The 22,446-nt window shown below is 32.2% G+C and overlaps 2 protein-coding genes across 2 annotated transcripts; one reads left to right on the top strand and one right to left on the bottom strand.

Annotated features, from left to right (window-relative positions):
* Positions 1–201: 201 nt before the first annotated feature.
* Positions 202–7,491, top strand: LOC8270653 (kinesin-like protein KIN-UB). Its single transcript, XM_002511689.3, has 19 exons — positions 202–565; positions 797–897; positions 989–1,111; positions 1,323–1,508; positions 1,607–1,828; positions 1,916–2,069; positions 2,519–2,668; positions 2,952–3,040; positions 3,178–3,381; positions 3,758–3,874; positions 4,211–4,345; positions 4,480–4,611; positions 4,833–4,971; positions 5,057–5,149; positions 5,525–5,650; positions 5,790–5,915; positions 6,346–6,489; positions 6,782–6,910; positions 6,993–7,491. Exons 1-19 carry the CDS (start codon positions 406–408, stop codon positions 7,151–7,153), a joined length of 2,691 nt encoding a protein of 896 aa, XP_002511735.2. The 5' UTR covers positions 202–405; the 3' UTR covers positions 7,154–7,491.
* A 5,431-nt stretch (positions 7,492–12,922) lies between these two features.
* Positions 12,923–14,480, bottom strand: LOC8270652 (AT-hook motif nuclear-localized protein 22). The gene has a single exon (XM_002511688.4). It carries the CDS (start codon positions 14,089–14,091, stop codon positions 13,201–13,203), a length of 891 nt encoding a protein of 296 aa, XP_002511734.2. The 5' UTR covers positions 14,092–14,480; the 3' UTR covers positions 12,923–13,200.
* Positions 14,481–22,446: the final 7,966 nt, after the last annotated feature.

The raw sequence follows: 22,446 nt of genomic DNA, 5'->3' as shown, positions 1-22,446 counted from the left end.
CATAGTTCACTGCTATAAATATCAGCAACATGTTAATTAATTATAATCTAAAAAAATGGATGTATTTGTAGTTAAGACTAACCTCAGGAACTTTTTAGCAAATTTCACAATTATAAAGTTGCAAAGCTCATGAAAAAAGAAAAAGGAACAAAATAGTTGTAAAATTCAAAGTCTTATTGCAGTCCCTGTCTTGTTTGAAAGTGGGACCATATATTTTGGCAATCATCATTCATCACTTTTGTTTGAACTTGGAATCCACTGAAAAATCCCCAAATCTAGCAGAGCATCACTCTCTTTTCTCTTTCTTTAATTCCAAACACTTGTTTGTTACTTGTTAGTGACAATACCATAATCTTTAAACGATACACGAATAGCACAAGACACAATAAAGCGAGTTAAATAATAATGGCGTCCAGTGCTTATAGAAATGGCACTGCGAAAGGAGCACCGAAGCCTCTTTCTTCAAATCTCAAATCTTCTTCTTTTAAGTCCAGACACTCACAGGGATCCGTCATCCGCCGCAGCACTCCCGCTTCTTTCTCTCCCAACGCCGGAGACGATGGAGGTTGCTTCTTTTCTACCATTGAATATTGCGATCTAGAAGCTTCTTTGATACTTGTATTTTCATTATTGTTTTTATTTTGGAAAATGTGTTTGATTACCTGGGATTTTATTTATGTTGTTATTATCTTCTTTTATAAAAGAAGTATTAGTTTCATTTGTGATTAAAGTAGAAGAGCATCATTTGCAAATTGATATTGTTAGCTAATGCTGATTTTACTGCTTTAAAAATTAGTACCTGGAAGAGTTCGAGTCGCAGTAAGATTGCGGCCACGAAATGCAGAAGAGTTGATGGCAGATGCTGATTTTGCTGATTGTGTTGAATTGCAGCCAGAGGTAGTATTCAGTATCATCAATTCCCTTATTTATTTATTTATTTAGATGTGGCGCCATTTATAATCAATTTGTGCTTTTGCATTGCCCTCAGCTTAAGAGACTAAAATTAAGAAAAAACAATTGGGACGCCGACACTTATGAGTTCGATGAGGTGCTTACTGAATTTGCATCGCAGAAACGTGTCTATGAAGTTGTTGCTAAGCCTGTTGTTGAGGTTTGTAGCTGAATAACTCATAATGCAGTAAATATATTGTCCCTAAGCTTTATGCATAGGTTGCATTTTATCGTCCTTGTGACTAACTAATCTTGTTTTCATTCATCATCTTTTTGATAATGTGCCTTTTTCTTTAAATTCATGCCCCATGTTTTTGTTTGATTTAAAAGATAAAAAATTATCCATTTACTTGTGTCCTTTTATTTTGTAGAGTGTTTTAGATGGTTATAATGGGACTGTGATGGCATATGGTCAGACCGGGACTGGGAAAACTTTTACTGTTGGACACCTGGGAGGCAATGATACATCTGCCCGTGGGATCATGGTTCGAGCAATGGAGGATATTCTAGCAGATGTATCTTTGGATACAGATTCAGTGTCGCTCTCATATTTGCAGGTTATTAGGCTGCAGTTACATTTTACATAAAAGATGACTGGTAATACCCATATTGATATCCACAATAGCCTAACCTTGTTCTTTACATGTATGTATAGCTTTATATGGAGACCATCCAGGACCTTCTAGATCCAGTTAATGATAATATCACCATTCTGGAGGATCCGAAAACTGGTGATGTCTCGTTACCTGGGGCAACTCTTGTAGAAATTAGGGACCAACAGAACTTTGTGGAGCTCCTAAGATTAGGAGAAGCACACAGAGTTGCTGCTAATACAAAATTGAATACTGAATCTTCTCGCAGTCATGCTATTCTAATGGTGAATAATTCACTCTCTCCTTTTTGATGTTCACGCCTCAGTTTTCCATGGTAGGCTATTTGATTTATTTTAAATCTGTTAGTGCAGGTTCATGTTAAGAGGTCTGTTGCAGGACGAGAAGATGCTCTTTTAAATGGAATTGACGATTCCTCTCACTTGGTAAAACCTGTGAGACCGCTTGTTCGGAAGAGCAAGCTCGTTCTGGTTGATCTGGCAGGTTCAGAACGTGTTCATAAGTCAGGTGCTTATTGAAACTTTTGATTTTCAGAATCACCATTGGCATACTTATTATTCAGCTTTCCAAAAGCTTCTTGACATATTGAATATTATGTTAAGATTGGACTAGTGGATCAGGAAGATAATTGCGTGACTTGTGTTGGTGAATCTTCAGTCCTTCTAAAACTGTGTTGAAGATAACATCTCAAGTATGCTTGTTTCTCGTAATGTTCCAATGGCTGCTAGACATGACCCTCCCTTGTGATGATAAGAAAGGAATGTCCACAATTATGCATCTCCAGTCTACAAACTTAGGCACTTAGGTCATGATGTGTTTTCTTCTTCTTCTTCTTCTTCTTTTCTTTTTTTTTTTTTTTTTTTTTTTTCCATTAGGGCTTTTCTAACTTTTTGTTCTGCGTTTTTTTATCACTGTTTACTAGGGCTGTAAACTTCTTTCTTTCTTTTATTTGGCAGGAAGTGAGGGTCATATGCTAGAAGAAGCTAAATCTATCAATCTCTCACTCAGTGCATTAGGAAAGTGCATAAACGCACTGGCAGAGAACAGCGCTCATGTGCCAGTTCGTGATTCAAAGCTTACTAGATTGCTTAAAGATTCATTTGGAGGTGAGGTTCCTTTAGTATTCATGTAAACTAATATGCTTAGGTTTCAATATAATCTGTCTAAATCAGTTCGTAGTGGTTGTATTATGTGCAACTGATACTAATTTACCATCCAAAGTTCATTTTCATCTAGTAGTGACTTCGTGTTCCAGGTATTCATTACTGCCAACATATTTTTTGTTTTATCATGTATGATTTCATTTCATTCCCTCTTTTGTCATTAGCAAGACCTATATTATGCAATCTTATACTATATAGTATGCTTCTCCCATCTCATATAATACAGGCACAGCAAGAACTTCGTTAATTGTGACAATTGGACCATCACCACGCCATCGAGGAGAGACTACAAGCACTATATTGTTTGGACAAAGGGTGAGCCGTATTACTTTATTACTTTTTATGTATGCCCTGGTGTACTTATAATGAATGCATGTAGAAATATTTGTTTTACATTACATATTATGTAAAAAATCAGTTTGTGATTGTGTTTGTTAACTTATCTTTCTTAGGCTATGAAGGTAGAGAATATGTTAAAAATAAAGGAAGAGTTTGATTACAAAAGTTTATCTCGCAAGCTTGAAATACAAGTGGACAAGCTCATTGCAGAAAATGAAAGGCAACAGAAGGCTTTTGATGATGAAATTGAAAAAATAAATCAAGAAGCAGAAAATCGAATTGCTGAGGTTGAGAGGAGCTTCGCTGAAGCCTTAGAGGTTCGATATACTATTTGTATATTGCATGGAAAAATTAGAATTGTTTGTTTTTTCTGAGAGTTTTAATCACTCGGTTGCATGTGTGCTCTGTAAGGGCCTGTTTGAGACTGTTTTTGGTGTTATAAAAGCAGGTTTAGAATTATTTTGATTTAATAGATTGATTTTTTTTCATTTTTTCATAAATTGCTATTTTCTGCTTTTAAAAAAAAAACCATTTACCTGCTTCTCTCCCCAGGCAGTTTTCAGAAATCAAAAAAAATAAAAATAGTGCAAATGAAAGTGACAAAGCAATGCTTTAGCAAGGAAGCTCTATAGGATTTTAATTCCTGTAGTCTTTTTGGCTCTCCACTATTAAGTTTGATGGTACTATTTGCAGAAAGAGAGACTAAAGTGCCAGATGGAATATATGGAATCAGTCAAGAAGCTAGAGGAAAAAATGGTGGCTAATCAGAGAAAGCATGATCGTGATGGCCTTGCCAATTGTAACAGAGAGGTATTCTTTTTTTTAGCTTATTTTATTATGTCCCTATGGTCTGGGAAACGACATTTATTGTGGTTAGTGGAATATGAAACTTGTTGCTTGGATCTCATGTCTATTGCAAAATTTCTATTCTGCACGCATATCTTTTACTTTTGATATATAGGAGTAATTTTGTCTGCAGTTAAGCTCTCTGCACTAAAGCAAAATTAGTGCGGCCTAGTGTTATGTCTCTCCATTATGGTTCTTCACTTGTTGATGCATTCTATTGTGCTTTCTGATCATTGATCGGTCAAATGTTTATAAAGATGACCATAACTTTTTCTTCATTTCCTTTTTCTCATTTTGCAGGTGCCTAGTGCTTCTGCTTCTGACGAAATTGCTGATATAAAAAGGTTGCTTCAAAATGAAATTCAGCTAAGAACGGCAGCTGAAGAGGAGGTCAACAAACTTAAGAGTCAGTTAGAGAATTTTATGCAGTCTATGGTATGATTTATGAATTTTCTAAGTTTTCTGCTGTTTCTTTTAGTAATACCTTTTCCACCAATTTCCTAAACTTAATTATAAAAATAAGGCAACTTTAAATTTTTAATACGCATAGGGTTTATTTCATGCTTTAGGCAGGTGGAGATTCAGAGATTGTAAAACTTCACAAGACTCTGGAGGATGAGGCTCATAAAAAAAAGAAGCTGGAAGAAGAAGTTATGATTCTACAAAGTCAGTTACTGCAATTCACTCTTGAATCTGAGCAGGTATTTGGTTTAGAAAGGTTAAGTATATATTTTTGCTTATAGTTGATTTTATAATGTTTATCTATTCTTATTTAAAATCGGAATGTTTGAGCTTTTGAATGGGCTTTTAGTTTTGTGCACATGTTTATCAAATGTAGCATTCTTGTCCCTCCTTAGCTTGTAAACAGAAGTTGCAACTACAAAATTTGTATATTAACTCTGTCTACTATGATTCTTTATAGAAAAGAAGGGTTCTTGATAGAGGTGGATCTGGAAATGCTAATTCTGGTTTAGATTCTTTCGTATCTCAAGTTAGACATCCCCAATTCAAAGACTCTGTGAACGGACAAAAGGCACCAATGTCTTCACTCTTTGAACAAGGTAGTCTAAATGTTTGTCTATAATAGTATCATATAGATTTTGTCCACATGTTTCTTATAGCTTTTATGATTATACAATTTTACAGTTGGATTACAGAAGATTTTGTCATTGCTGGAGTCTGATGATGCGACTGTACGAATTCATGCAGTAAAAGTGGTAGCTAACCTGGCAGCTGAAGGTTTGTAATCCCCTTCTAAGTCATCCCCACCCCCTGCTCTCCCTACAAAAAAATAAGGAAAGAAAAGGGACAAGGAAATAGAATGCAAAGTGTTTCGGATTTGCAGTCAACTAATTCACTTTTCTTTTTTTTTTTTGCCAAAGTTTGCCAACTTTAGACCACATTATTATGCTTCTGAGTAAATGACTGTCTGCTTTAACATGCTGATGTCATGCCTTGGACCCGGCTCTCAATGTGAATTACAATCATTTGACATGAATGATCTCTGTTTATGCAACTTTTGTTATGCTATTGGTATTTAATTTCCCTGCAGATAGATCAAATGGTGGTGGATTTTGTTATTTAATTTTTGTGTGCTCCATATGCATGAAGCAGAAGCAAATCAGCAAAGAATTGTTGAAGCTGGAGGTCTTACTTCCTTGTTAATGCTTCTTAGAAGTTTTGAGGATGAAACTGTTAGGAGAGTTGCAGCTGGTGCTATTGCCAATCTTGCAATGAATGGTAATTATTTTTTGGAACTTTTCTCGTCTTCTTCAATTGCCCAAGATGCATCTTTAAATCATGGCTATTACTTAAGGAATCCAACTCTGTATTTAAGTTTTCTTTTTCTCTTGTGTGTATTCTATGAAATTCTCTACAGAAGCTAATCAAGAGCTTATTATGGCTCAAGGCGGGATCAGTTTATTATCTATGACTGCAGCTGATGCTGAGGATCCACAAACTCTTCGAATGGTGGCTGGAGCTATTGCAAATCTTTGTGGAAATGGTACCATGCGCCCTTTCTTCTTATCTTTTCTGCTATTATCTTAATCTTTGGTTTTTCCTTTAATGTTCCACTGTTCCTAACCATAGAAGAAGTTGTAGGAATAAAGCAAGTGAAAAGAATTAGTAGGACATCAAACTGTTAAATATTACAATGCACTTTAAGAATTTTGTGACAAAGCTGTAGTTGAAACTTTTTCTGCCATTGGTGCTTAATTATAATTTACAGTGAACTTATTAAGACTGCCATCAACAGAAATACATGTCTGCTTCATCTACTAATATATTACTTAATTGTGTTTTATGCCTTAACTGGAAACTGTATATTCATGGTCTGAAACAGGTCCATGTTTCAATATCCCATTGTCTGAAAACATATTCCTGCATATATTTGTCATTTTTTCATTATCCCATGGATCCTCTATGTCTTGCAGATAAGTTACAAATGCGGCTAAGGTCTGAAGGTGGGATAAAAGCCTTGCTAGGAATGGTGAGGTGTGGACATCCTGATGTTCTGTCACAGGTTGCACGTGGAATTGCAAACTTTGCAAAGTGCGAGTCCCGAGCATCCACACAAGGTTAGTCCTTTGTCTGATGCCTGCAATCATGTCTTGGAGTCTTGGCTGTTGCTTTTGCCTTGCATGCTATAGCACTGGAGTGGAAACTAACGTTCCTTAACATGATAACAAAGGTGGAAATGAACACTCGTTAGTAAATTGGGAATTATCTTTTTGGTTGCCATACAATGTTACATTTGGGACTACAAATAGATGAGGCTCAATTAGAGTCTACTCTGCAGTTGCTCCTTATAGGTAGTTAGGCATGAAAGATCTATATCTAATGTTTATGTTGTATTTTTATCAATCACAGGAATAAAAGGTGGAAGATCCCTTCTTATTGAAGATGGCGCACTTCCGTGGATTGTACAAAATGCTAATGATGAATCTGCACCAATCAGACGCCATATAGAGCTTGCTATATGCCACTTGGCACAGCATGGTAGGCATAACATCCTCTTTTCTTTTGAAAAAAAAGGTTTTCAGATTATGATCCTTGAGATATGAGATTTCTTGAATTTCAGAAGTAAATGCAAAGGACATGATCAGTGGAGGTGCGCTATGGGAGCTAGTTCGTATCTCACGGGACTGTTCCCGGGAGGACATAAGGAGTCTTGCTCATCGAACTTTGAATGCGAGCCCTACATTCAAGGCGGAAATGAGGCGGTTACGGATAGAGTGTTGATTACAGGCCTAATTTCAGGTATAGACTAGGAAACTAGGCTCTCATTCGAAGGAACTTCTCATTGCGTTTCCATACTTGATTGGTCATGCTAAATGAGTAGCACAGTGTTTAAGTTGGAAATGTGCGGCATCTGAAGGAATCAACGGCACAATTGCAATTTCATGTAAAGAGGGGAGCTCTGATTTTGAAATCTGTAATATCTCATATCTATGAGGAGCATAGCGATGTTCATATATATGGGGAGAGGGTTTTGTAGCTGGGCGAATTGTTTGTATTCCATGTCACCAGGCTTGTAAATTGATTTGTAGAGGTTAATTAATATGTTGATTCTCTTTTAATTTTTTCAGCTTCAGCCAAAGATTAACATCTAAAGAGTGAAGATCCATGTCTATATATAATGCTCGTGAATCAGTGAGGAAGTTGAGTTATTGACAAATATAGCCGCTAGTTAGTTTGGCAGCGGTTGGCCCATAAAATTTCAAGTGATGCGATGCGAGCTGGGTCCTTCTCTGATCGGCTTCCTTTTTATCTAAATAAAGTCCAACAAATTACTATTTTCCCTTGAATGTTAAATTTAATTATGCTTGTCCCTCTTGAAAATTAAATGAATATTGACAAATACGAGAGTGAGATGTTTTAATTTAAAATATGAGAATTTTTATTTCAAAAGTAGAGGATTAAAATATAAAATGAGATTATATTGCCCAGTTTTTTAAAAATTTAAAAAATATATTATTTATTCGATGAGATAGTAATGATTTTTTCTAGTTTAATTAAAATTTTGAATTCAAATTTTGAATATGCATTTTTGAGGGAGTATTTTACTACCAGTAAGGGTTTTATTCGGTACGCTTTAATAAATTGCTTATATACCATAAAATCTATTTATATAAGAATAACTTCTACATAGTGATAAAATATTATAGTTTCAATTTAGATCAGTTATAAATGTGAGTAAACTGTCTACTATAATAAGTTATAAATTTTTTAAGTCCGGCCTTAAGAAAATTTTCTTCTATATAATAATATTTGTAATATATATTACATTTTTAAATCTCATTAATCTTATTTGTATAATATGACAAGATATTTATATATTTTATTTCTTATTTCTATCATTTCACCAAAAAAATTAAGTGTTAAGTTCAAAAAAAGATTTGATACTTAAACATCCATTAAGTTATAATCTCTTCATAATTAAAATTTATTTAGTTTTAAGTGTATGACTATAAAGAAATTCTACATGTTGTTGCTTTAAGAAAATTTTATTGAAGCTTGAAAGGAGTTTAAGAATTTATTAAAAAAAAATTACATTTCATACATATCAAAATTTGGAATTCTATAAAGTAAATAAGTATATAATATTTATTTTTTAAAAATCAGTTTAGCTTCACTACTAATAATTAATGCACGGTATAGAGAAAAAGAAAAGAGCTGTTTAGAATTCAAATAATTAATATTAAACTTTTTTCTATGTTTATCATATAAGATCAAAGGGGTATAAGTAAAACGTAGCTAGAGTAAAATTTGAGGTAGGTTTGAATAGGCAGAACCATAGAATTGCATGAAGTAGACTGTGCATGATGGTAGAAATCTATGCAGTAGATGTAAGCAAATTGGTCACCACATCCACTTGTAAGTAACCCTACTATGTATGTGCCAAAAGAAGAACAAATTAAGAAAATTCATTTGATAAATATTTTGTTATTGAGAGAGTTTTAAATTGTTAATTTGTGTTTCTGTTCCAATTACATAATCCATCGATTGATTTGTAGCATAGTGACTTGAAATTATAATGTTAAAGCCTAAATATGCAATATAACATATGCTGATTCTGAAAAATCAGCAATGTTTATTAGAATTTGAATGAATGAGCGATTGTAGAACTCAACTAATAAAATAAAATTAATACTAAAATGATTAAAATTTACAATTTGATTGATTAATTGAATCTTAACCTTTATAAATTCTTTTTTATTTTTATTCCTTTATCATGTGATATCTCTAACCGATTCTAAACCTTTTCCATACATATTGATTTGATATTTTATCATGTTAACTAGCTTTTTAATTAGTATTTTAATTTTCTATCAGTTCGTATAATGTATAGTGTTAACATGAAAAGAAAATTAAAAAGCAATTCCTTATTTCACTAAATATCGTTATTTCAGACTTGGCAAAAGTTGAAGTGCTATTGTTTTGTTAATTAAACGTATGAACATATATAGAAATTCTATAAACAATTTTTTTATGCTATATAATTAATATGATGTATCATATGAAGGGGTGTTAATGAATTTTTCCAATTTGAGTGCGAAATTACAATAATAAGAATAACACAAATTCAAATTTAATATAGGGCATAAATGCATTGAGATGATAAACATGTATTTTACAATATTATTATAGGTACTTAATGTTGATAAGACATGTGACATGTCATTTACACATGCTGAATTATTATTGATTAGGTTGCTATTTGCTACAGTCATGATGCAACCAATTAATTATATATGATTTTGAACCCTTATCCAGCCACACCCTTAGTGCAGATATTATATGTCAAGTTTATATAACATTCATATATTATAGTCCTATAAATCAACGACCTAAAATGACCTCAGTTTTGAATTTTTAATTCAGGCCATCCGATTCTCACATTTAGTATATAAAAATCACATGTATGGCTAATATTTTATGTAAAATTTAATCTATGTCAAAGCTTTTTGCTCTTTCTTATAGAATTTATCATATTTTAGATAGCGAGAAAATATTATGTGAGATGTCTCACTAAGTTCGAAGCAAAACTGTAACCCTTTGTTTGCATATTAATTGCACAAGGAAGAAGAAAAAAGATTAAGACTATTATTTGGATGTGTTATTAAGAAGATAGATAATTTATTATCAATTACTCCTTTTAAATGGGTTTTATTATTCATCATCAACAGAATATTAAAGTAATTAATTTAAGTTCCATTAAATCTATTCTTCTCCTTTTCCCTTGAAAAGGAAATGAAAAGAAGCTTTCAAGTAGACTTGGAATATCTAATTTTCCTTTGGTTCCCTTACATCGTTTTTTCCTTTAACACCCAAACAGAAGAAACTAATATAACTTTCTATCTTTCTTTTTTCTAAACCAAATAAACTACAAAGAGTTTCCTCATAGTTTTATTTAGCAAGGCGGAGTGGAAAAAGAAATTCAGTTTCATAAATGGTTAAAAGAAAAAAGAAGAAGTCAATCTAATATTAATGGTTGCCAAAGCGATATAGGAGACCAACAAGCATGTATCCACATGCTATACTCGCACACATGAACATTTTTTTGGGGATTAACACAGAGATGGGCAAAAGCAATACAAATGCACTTTGCAAGTTTTGAGAGGAAACTAGACGAATTTACTTTAAATCAGAAATTTGGAGGAGCCACAAAAAAAAGGACTGATTTAGAAGTTGATCAATATATACAAGACGTGACATTTGATTTATAGGTTTTTTTCTGAAAAAAAAAAAAAAAAAACAAGAAGAAGAAAAAGAACTCAAGAGAAAAGGGTCCCTATTAAAAATCCTAGTAAATGAAAGAGTCAGGGGCTGTCTCAACAAACACTTCTATGGGGTTGGTGGGACATCTTAATTTCTAAGCACTCAACCATGTCCATATGCAGATCCAGAAGATGGAAAGGGTTACAGATAAAAAGTGATGAAAGAAGCCAAATTTCTTTTTTCTTTTCAAAGTTTGATATAATTCAGAGAACACTTCGAGGTGGGGATTGCCATAAAGACATCACTTTGGCAGCTCTTTCTCTCATAACATATGTTAGCAACCGCTAGAGTGAAAAAAAAAATGAAAAAAGCGAGCAAGCAAAAGGCAAACATAATAAGAATGGAGTCCTAATATTTTATAGTTGCATTTAATCATTGAAGAGTAGTTCAAAGAATCAAGATGTGTTAATCATGAAGAACCAGAATAGCATTTTCACAAAGTACAATAGGTATGGTCCACCTAATAATCACCTCCAACTTTGTACAAAATCTAGGTGACATTATTAATATTTATAATTATTATTATTATCATTCTACTTTCAGAAATTTAAACCTTTCACATCTTAACAGTGCACGAATATATAGTAAGAAAAGATGTTATAGAAATTATGAAATAACCTAACCAAAAAAGAAAAGAAAAAGGGGAATTAATGAGCTAATCAAACAAACAAATTGTACATGTAATTAAAGTTTTCTTGCTAAGGGTAATAATAATAATAACAAAATGATTTAATTTTGTAGCAAGATCATGATGACAAACAATACTGGTGAAATATAATTAAGATGGAAGATTGAGCGTTGAAAGACAGACCAAAATGAAAATCAGAAGATGATCGTTTGAGATTAAATATATAAAGAAAAGGTTAAAGAAATAGCCTTTTCTTTGAAAACATCAATGAGCTTTTGGCTAAGAGAAAATGCCAGCTAGTGTAATGAATCCTAAGAGAGAAGACGACATGGAGCAGTAAATGACATAAAATCTCTACAGTAATGAAGAATATTCACTACAGACAAGAAAAGGTTATATTAAATAAGCAATCTACTAGTACTACTGTTACTGATCATTATAAAGAAAAACTCTGAACAACAAGAAAGATCAGATATCGCAATCCAAAAATGGCTAAAAACTCGACAGACAATTTGAAGGAAATGCTAATATATACTTAGCTTGCCAGCCAGTAAAGTGTCATATGTACGTGCAAAGAAAAATGGCTAGCTAGGGTTTCAAAAAAAAGAAAAGGAAGTTTCGAGACAGTCAATTTATTTTCTTTCTTCTTTCTAAATTGCTTACCTTGCAGTTCTTGATTCACTCCCATTCTCCACTTCTATGGAGAGAGAAATATATATATAGAGAGAGAGAGAGAGAAGGAGAGAGAAACTCTAAACTTGATCAGGAGGTCTGTCTGTCCTGGTTCTTGTTGCTGCTGTTGCCTTCTTTATATGGAAATGTAAGTTTGCCTCGAAAAGGAGCTTGTCCAGAGCAGCGCACGTGTAAACCCCAGTACCCAATATTCATCTCTCTGCAGAGCTTCCATAATGTTCAATAAAACCCTAAACCAGTCAGAATTTAATTCATAAATCAACAAACAAACAAACAGCTGAACCCTAAGCCCATAACTTCCCCATCTCTTCACTTTCTTTAATTGATGATTCGCCACTTCTCACCCACCAACCCTCTATTAGTGGTACTACATTAATTTTTTTTCTAAAAAAAAGATTTCCTTTCCTTAAGATATCATACTAATTAATGAACAATTTCACAATAATAATAACAGTTTGTGTAGAGTAGAAACAAGGAGAGGGAAAGACAGCAGGTAATGGCAGAAAAGATAGAGAGTTATAATGTCTAAGGGTAAACAAAATAGAATAAACAAATTATTATGAGAACTTTAAAAAATACATAATCCTAGAGAACCCAAAACTTCAATATCTCTTTCTTGATTTTTATTTTAAAAAAAAAAAGAAAAAAGAAAAAGAGAGAGAGAGAGAGAGAGAGAATATATAGGGGTTTGGATCATGTAACAGAATCTGAAATTCACAGTTATTATTCTTATAAAAAAATATAAGAAAAATAAATGAATAAAGGAAAGGGAGAAAAACCATACATAGTAAATCTACTTCTTGTTCTCATTTTTCAGCAAAGAAAGGATATGATTAATTATCAGGCAAGTTATCAGAACTGAAACTGATGAGAATGAGTAGAGAAAAGAAAAGAATTGAAAGCCCATCTTCTGTTGCTAACTGCTGCTTCATCTTCAAGTTAAATCAAAAGGATAGAACAAACCCACAAGAAAAAAAAAAAGAAATCATAAAATTTGTACATCCTTCTTCAATTAAAGGCAGATATGAATACCACGAGATGATCATCACCATCTTAGAAAAAAAAAAAAAAAAAGATACCCTAACGCTTAAAGGAAGGAGAAGAAGAATGAAGATTGATGATTAAGAAGTCAAGAGAAACAAAAGACCCAAAAAAAAAAAAAGCAACAGTAATCTTTTTGATGTTACTAAAAAGGAGGGCGAGCTGCGCCCCAATAAGCCTCAGCTGGAAGTTGAACTGAATTAAGTAGATTAGGAGGCAATCCTTGGAATAGAGGTGGGTTTGGATCTTGCATTAGTTGCTGCGGCTGCGTTTGTCCCACAACTCCAGGCGAGTCTAAAGGCCCACTTCCAGGCACCGGCACTTGTCCATCATCCTCCTCCAAAGGCAACCTTTCATAAGCCGCATTACCAAAAGAAGCTGCCATAATCACCACCGGACCGGATGCTAAAAGAGGACCCACAACGCTGCCTCCAACTACTTGGCCTTGACCACCCGCTAAATATATAGTCAATCCAGATGCAGCCGGTGGTGCTGGAGGTGGCAAGAACGACCCTGACAGCGATAAAATCTCAAATCTTCCATGTAAAGTAACAACTGCTCCAGGTGAAGCTGGTTGTCTAAGAGTAACATTAGTTACAGTACCAGTTCCACTTAAAATGCAAACTCCTCTTTGCCTTCTTCTTGCAAAAGTCGATACGCTTTCCATAATATCGCTACCATTTGCGATTTCCATTACATGAGATCGAAGGGCATTTGCGCTATCTCTTGTGATTATGATAGGTGGTTTGGGCTTGTTCTTTGACCCGGCAGGTCTTCCTCTAGGCCTTCTTGTCATCTCTCCATCTCCACCACCAGTTGTTGGGACTAATTCTTTGCCTTCTGGAGTTGTGATCTCATCGTGTTCTCGCTTTTGACCACGGTTTATGCTACCGTTACCTGTTTGTTCATCTTCGGAGTTTTGTTGCTGTTGTTGTTGGTGGTGGTGATGTTGAAATTGATGGTGCGGATGTAAATGAAGATCTCTTGTATGGAAAGGAGGCGGAAGTGGACGCCCATGTGCTGCTACTGGATCCATTAGATTTCCTTACCCTAATTACCTTCAAAACCCAACTAACTTGAGATAGAGACACAGATTCTCGGGCTATTATTTCTTTCTTTTTCTTTGCTATTTCTGGAGGCGGTGTTTTGATAGATCGAATGCTACTGAGCCTCATAAGATAATAGAGAAAGCGAGAGACTTTTAAGCATCAGCAACCAAATTTTCAGCTGCAAGAAGTGAATCATGCCCATCTTTCTTCTCTTTACCCTTTTCATGCAAGTGAAAAGTTTTGATTTTTCATCATAGGGCTATTTTTTTTTCAAGTATTCTTCTGGGATATGAAGATGATGAGTTTTGTTGGTTAAAGGTTTGGGAGAAATGAAGGAGAGAAGGGGAGAGAGATAATAGAGAAAAAGAAAGATAAAAAAAAAAGGAGATGTTGTTTGGGTAATATTTTTAATATATAATTTGTGGCCTTTTGGGGGTAATAGTGCTGTTGGGTTAGGGTTAGGTCAAGGGTATCGGGTCGATGATGGATGGGTTTAGTTTTGGTAAGACAGCGTGCGCATGGGCGGTGTGTGGGTCCTTTTTTTTTCTTTTCTTTTCTTTTCTTTTCCCTCTCTCTCTCTCTCTCTCTCTCTCTCTCTCTCTCTCTTGTCTCTCCCTCACTCACAGTCACACCATAGGATTAGGGGGTGTTTGGGCCCCAGAAAACAGTGCCCCATGTTCTTCCTTTCTCTCCCATCTCATGTCCTAAAAGCCTGCCTCTATAAGATCATTTTGTCCTTCATTTCCTTTCCTTCTTTTGCTTCTTTCTCCCTCTATACTGCTGCTGCAGTCTACTCTACTACTATCAGCTTGTTTATTCACTTCTGCAGCTTCATTGTAAAAACTCTAACCATGTACTATCTACTTGAAGCATTAATTCTTGGTTCTATAAATATAACAAAACACTTTTTAAAGGTGAAAGCCCTGGTCTCCTTTTTAAGTTTTCAATTGTCCAGTTAACCATTATATCATGTGTAATGATGTTTGTTGACTTAACTGAAACTGAATACTCCAAACCTCTGTAAATTGCTAAACAAGGCAACAACTTTTTCCCATCACATTCAGCCGTTACACTTGTTCATTCCAATATCTCACGACATAAAACAAACTTAATTTTAATCATAAAATTTTCAGCTAATTCTAGCATATACGGATAGATGATTGATAGATAGTTATTTATTTAAATAATAAAGTTAAAAATATCTATCTAAACTTGGTATATACAATAAATAAAAAAATAATATACATGTGTGAGTGTTTTATATTTTAATATTGAATGATTTATATATATTTTATCTATCTGTATCAATCATCTATTGGTTTGTTTTATAAATAGAACATACACTAACTTTAAATAAAATTTTTTAAATAAAATATATATCAATTATCTAATACCAAAAAAATACACTAACTTAAATGCTCTTGTGGCATTTCCTCTGTGGACAAACTTTAATTTATTATAATGCAACTAAAAATTGAATTCAAAAAACTAGCTGAAAGAAGAAAGAGTCAAATAGATTATAAGATATATTATGTTAGCACCTAAGGTAAAATAACAATTCTGTATAAAACTAATATATACGAGAAAAAGTGAATAATATTCGACTAACAACTAGAAAATTATGTTTTTATAATTGATTTCCTATATTATCTTTTTATTAAAATGTCAAATTATAGCTAATATCACAGTATGAACTATATATCAATTTATTATTATTAATAAAATTAATTAGGTAGATAAATTTCTGAATAATATTATTCAAAAGCCATTTTTTTTTATTAATATAATGATTCTGTTTAATGCTACTTGTGCTACCAAATTTATCGCTTCATTTTTTGGTATATAATGATTGAATTTTTTATTATTTACTGCATCATTTCTCTTCTGCACAGGGAAAAGACAAAAAGAAAAGGGAAGAGGAAGAGGGGGTTCTGTCCTTCCTCATAACTGTTGCACTAGCGGTTATTATGTCATGTTTTACTGTCTATCCGGTCATAAGAATGGAAAAAAAGAACGGCCAGATGCAAGGGAGTGAGGAATGGCACTGTAGTAAATTGGTGGAAAGAAGAGGGGTGATTCAATATGGAACGGGTGGTCCATGTGGTGGGTCATGGGAAATTGGGGAAGGACCCACCCGAACAAAATGGGTCAGGGGGAAGTCAGTGCGTGTCTTAAGGGCGACTCTCGATTCTAGGAATGCAAATTCATTGATGTTGATGTGTATGCTGTGATGGGGTCCACTTTTCAAACATTTTTGCTGATCATGAGACGTGCCTCATCCCTAATTCCCTCTCTTCCTGGCCCCTCCTTTCCTATTCTCTTATACAACTCGGGATCCACTTCACTACCAAGTCGCCCCGCTACATGAATCCGACAACCATAAAACCCACTGCAACCTTTTCTTTTCACTCGGCGGATCCCTTTCGCCGTTGAAAGCTCCAAAAGGAAGAGATTTAACTAATTAATAATTTCTTTCACACAATTATAATTGAACAAAAAGATTACAGATGGAAAAGTATCAGATTTAAAATCATTCGGAGGTTTATCTAATTTCAATTTAACTATTAAATAAAAATCTCAAATTTAGAAGTGATGAATTAATATAACACTGACACGTGCTTCAATGTAAATAAGGGTGGTGTGAATTTGGACTGCTTTACACAAATGATTTATAGCTTGAAGTCATGGTTATCTGAAGATTGTGCGAGAGGCGGATCCTAAGCTAGCCAGTGTTTTAACTGCTGAAAAGGGAATCACAAGGTCAAATGCAATCTGTTCCAGGAGGGAAATCAGTTGGCCAACCAAGATTTATAATGCTCTACCAGATTCCATGAGTTATGTTCTATTCTTGCTAACTTTAAAAATAAAAAGCACTAGTATTCTATAATTAAGGAGCGTTAATATGCAATTTCTTTTTATCTCTGCAATTGAACTCTCCTCTACTTTGATTGAAGGGAATCGGGGAATGGAATAGGCTTTTAAGATCCGACATCAACTGTAGAGTAAGTGTTTTGAGTAGGTTATATTTTTAATCGATATTATTAATAATAATAAAAAAGAACACAATAATGTGCAACATTAAATTATGGGTTTATTTAATATACATATATAGCATTAAATACATTTACGGTGGGAATTATTCAGGAAGCATTCCCATATGAGAAACCCATGGCCTTATTTGTTCAAATATTCAGGAGTTTGTTGTTAAGTATTAAATGCAATAATGCAATATCATTACTGCTCCAGCCGCCTCCTTGTTTACAACAGTAAATAAATCAAAGGGTCTTGTCATTTATTTAAGATTACGCTTTATAATAATTTATTAAACTAATTCAGCAAAATTCAATTTCATTTTAAATCTAATTCAAATCTAGTTATTAAATAATCTGCAAATAAGTTTATAAGTTAAAATTTAGATTTAGTTCGTATAAAAAGCTCATAAACATATTTTTATTTTTATTTATTAATTCAAGCTTGATTTTAAATTTAACTTATTACATATTATTTGTATATATTATTATCTATATAATGTGCATATATTCATAGATGATAATTAAAAAAATTTAACGAGCTCGAGGTATGCATATTTAATAATTTAAAAAAAAAATTAAACTCAATTTTAAATATAAGAGTTCAAATCAAATTTAAATTTCTACTAAATTTAATAAAGCTGAGTTCAAACTCATTAATCTATTTTGTGCTCACTCAATTTATATACTACCAAAAAGCTCTTTTCAAGATAATTTTTTATGAATCTAGTAAATCAGCTACATACAACTTTTACTTTAAAATCTATTACTAAGAGAATAACTATACTAGTGCTCACCTAAAATGTACTTAGTTTCAATTTGGTCACTTAATATTAATTTGTTTCATAAAAATCGATTAATTTTAATTAATTACATAGTGGTTATTTAATTTAAATTTACTTCACGAAAGTCATTTTACTTTAATTTAAATTATGTAATAATTATTTTAGTTTAGTTTTCAATAATTTAAATTATGTCAAATTCACGATATTTTATTTTTACATTCCTATTCAATAATTTTTTATATTTTTATTATATTTCTCATTTTTCTCAACACTCTCAGTTAAAACTGTTTTATCTTTACATAAAATCTCTGTTTGATTATAGCCTACATATACTCGAAAACTTCTTTTCAAGTTAATTTTCAATTTACATCTAAGCATTGATTCTGTTTGTTTTCAATAATCAAAACGTGCTGATTCTCATTATACATATTAAGTCAAATCTCATGGTAATAGTATAATACACAATTTTTATAAAGATTACATACAGCTACAGTCTGTAAGAAATTCCCACAAATTGGGCAAGGAAATTAAAGATCACAGCCGTTGGTCGCAGAGAAGGTAAGAGAGATGTGGTCAAGAGAATGGGGTCAGCAACATCTCTAGTAAGGAAAAGTACAAAACATACTTAAAAACTCACTTTTTTTATTTAACAACTGACTTCTTTTTTTCCTTTTTCTTTTATAATTGGATAGTTACTGAGTTACTATTTTTGATATTTAGCACCTGATAAAAAATTTCACTACATCAATCAATAAATTAAAATTAATTAAATCAAATAAAAATTGTCAATCCATCTTATAAGCTTGTTTAGAATTTTTAATATTGAGAAATAATTAAAATATTTTAATTCATAATTTTTATAATTAAATTCATACGTGTATCACACTTTAAAAGTTAATATTCTTTTAACTATATTAATAAATAGTAATACAATGATATATATATAATTTCATATATGCAATAATAATCAAGTGAGTATAAAAATAAATCAAATTAAACAAATTAGTAAACAAATTGGTCAAATGGTAACTATCATTAGTAAATAAACCGTATTTATCAGAAAAAAAAAAAACTGAATTGAACACCAATGCGCTTTTCTTTTTTTGGTTGTTCAAAATTTTACTCACTTCTATAATTAATCGGTGTATAGAATTATTTATCGGCTCGATTAATCAAAACATGATCACTCTTATATATCACAAATATTAGCTAATCGATGATTATGTAGTAATGACGTGTCTATTTGACTAATTAAAAATCATTTTAAATTTACTATGACTCGAATTTTACTTTAATAGAAATATTTTATTTAAAAATAAACCATCAAACTTGCATTCTCTTTGTTTGCTTTAATTTCCCGGGAACCAAACAACAAGACCAGGAAATCATAAATAAAATTGATAAAAGTAGTAAAATTCTAAAAAGATAAATATCTGGAACTGTAAAAAAGGAAAAAATTAAAGAAAAATGAGAGAGAGAGAGAGTGAAACCAGATGAACTTTTTCTTGACTTTTCCCTTTATAATGGGACGTCAGGGCACCGTTGGATTTTGTCCCCAGTCCGACTCATGCGCACGTGCATTTCCACAGCTACGGAATATACCCTGTCTGTCCTCTTTCATGAACCATTATTATTCATCTCTTTTCTGTCATCTCTCCCATTTTTAGCTTGCTTTCAATTCAAGTACAGTTTTGAAACACCTTCAATCCAAAGTCATCTTTCTGTGCTTTCCTGTTTCTTCTTCTTCTTCTTCAAAACAATGTTCTATTTCCTTTCCGGATACGATTAATCTGGCATAGTCCTAATATCATGTAAAATAAAATAATAATTCAATCAGTTTTTAATATATTGTGTTATCATCAAATATAAATAAAAATAGCACGCTGAATTTAGAAATAATCGGATGGATTTATAGCTTAGCTCAGGAAAACAGTTAATTGAATGACTGTTATATGTCTGAACATGAATGCCATTGATTCAGTAACGGTTCAAAAGCTTACCATTTTTCATAATATCAATTGACGATTAAAAACTACAATCTTTTTGTCCTTTGCGGCTGAGGTAATATTAATGGAAGATCACGCGGCCGTTTTTCCAAAAAAAAAAAAAGAAAAGGAGATAAAAGGAGAGCGAAAAGAAAAAAGAGTAAATCGGGGGACGAAAGTAATAACTCACTGACCCATATTGTTTAAATGTGTTTAGGACATAGCCTAAAATACAAATCCAGACATGATCCCGTAAAACGTGGTTAATTTTATTGCCATATTAATTGTTTATAATTGGTTTGAGAATATTACTGTTGGGTATAAATGATGTAGTTGATTTCTTTTTTATAAGTTTTTATTAAAAAATTATCAATTATTTATATTTTACAAAAAATAATACTTTTCAAAACTGAATTATTTCTAGAATTTATTTTATTTAAATTTAAAGTATATACTACAATAAATAAAAAAATGACATGTATATAACAGTGTTTTATATTTGATATTGGATATTAACATATAGTCTATTAACTAAAATTATATATATTTTGTGTATACATCATAATTAATGGGAAAGCGGCACATATATGTAAGCGTTGTAAACTTTGATATTAGATGATTTACATATACATCATTATTTAAAACTAATAAACATGTCAATCATTTATTAATCTCGTCTATGAATAGAAAAATATAACGGACCTAAATAAATTTTTTAAATGAATAATTATATATAAATTATAGATTGATTTAGCATATTTATTTATATTTATAGGAAATTAGTTTGGCTTGTCTAGTTTTCAGATGGGGCTGAATAATAAATTTTTCTAACTGGAAATTGAAATGCCATGATAGTAAGTGAAAAGGTCTAACCTATGCATCTTTATATAAAGACCTTTTACTTCTAGTATTAGACAAATTTTGGACCTGTTTAGTACAACTGATTAATGCATACAACTGGTGACTGATAGTTAATAACTAATGATTGATAAATTAAATTATGTAATAGAATTTTATCAGCGGTTGCTGTTAGTATGTTAAATGACTAATAAAGGTATAATTTATTTTTAAATATAATTTATTTTATTAATATTATATTTAATGATACAAATTAATAAAAATAACTTAGAATTTTAATTATATGATATCAATTTAAAATAAGTTATTATTAATAAATTTTAAAAAGAATAATAGTGTCTAGATAAATAAAAAAATCAAATTAGCTATTAGTTGATAAGAAAATTTTTAAAATAAAGATGATAGAATCAACAGTTGATTGGAATTAAATTAGTTATCAGTTGTTGTTTCTTAAGTTTTTACCAAATATTTTAATATAACTATTCAATGAAAAACAACTACCAATTGCATCAAACTTCTAAATCAAACACTTTCGTTATAAAAGGGAAGGCCTGATTTTGCAAATAGACATTAAGTTAATAGGTAGAGCATATACATAGATCGGAAATGGAAAGAAGGAAAGGAGGGAGAAGTATCGAGTGCATCGTCCAAAGTGATAAATGCTGTTGAATGGAGAAACCAGGGAGAGTGGGCTTAAATGAGAGACAAATAAATGTAAACCGTGCGTGGTGCTGACACTTTTACTAGTATTATTTACAAAAGACTGACTGACAGGCAGCGTTACAAAAACAACAAGTATAGCACGACCCCAATTTCATTGCTACTAGTATTATTCAGAATAAGAGGCTGATTTCTTTCTTTTTTTCTAATTAAAATGGTCTCTCTCCCTCTCTCTTCAGTCCTGACCTGACAGTGAATTTTGGAAAGAATCAGACTCTGTTTGTTTGTTTGTTTCTAGTATTTTTTTAATCTTTGTTTAGAGAATGCTTCTCTCTTAATTTCAGTCTCTGCGGGTAATTTATTTGGTATTGCAATTTGCCATTCCCATAAATATCAGACTCTCTCTCACAGCCCACGCCCACGCCCTGAATCCCATGAGCCTATTTGATGCACTATGTCGGCTTATTGCATTCAATGCATTTCCTTTCTCCCATTTCCATCTCTCTCTCTCTCTCTCTCTCTCTCTCTCTCTCTCTTCTTGTTATTTAAACCTCGCAATCTTTTAGGGTTAGATTATTTACTTCTTTCCTTTTTCTTCAAAAGGAAAAATAATCCATCCTTATATTTATACACATACATATATCTTTTGCATATGAGGAGTGATTATGGATGCTCATACATAGAAAGCTCAAACAAGCATTAAGCTTGTAAATTTCTTTTTAATTTCTTTTTTAAAGAGAAAGAGTTCTGAGATTAGATGAATCAGGAGAATATAATTAAAAGAGAGACTGAGAGCTGATCCATCATGATCACCGGGACAAATGGTCCGTCGTGATCCCCTCTCGGTCTCTCTACTGTTCATGCCACAAACAAGCCAAGAAAACTGCCCTAATAATAATTTCAAAGAGCATAGTGATTATACAGAACATTAATAAATCAACCTCTCTCTACAAATATATATATAACCAAGAAAACAAAAGTAAAGTTTCAAGAAAAAGGAGCGTAATGCAACAAACAAAACGATC

The sequence above is a fragment of the Ricinus communis genome, chromosome 1 (assembly GCF_019578655.1).
Source record: "Ricinus communis isolate WT05 ecotype wild-type chromosome 1, ASM1957865v1, whole genome shotgun sequence".
NCBI lineage: Eukaryota > Viridiplantae > Streptophyta > Magnoliopsida > Malpighiales > Euphorbiaceae > Ricinus > Ricinus communis.
Note: the sequence above shows the minus strand (reverse complement) of the source record. Positions and strands in the feature narration are given on the sequence as shown.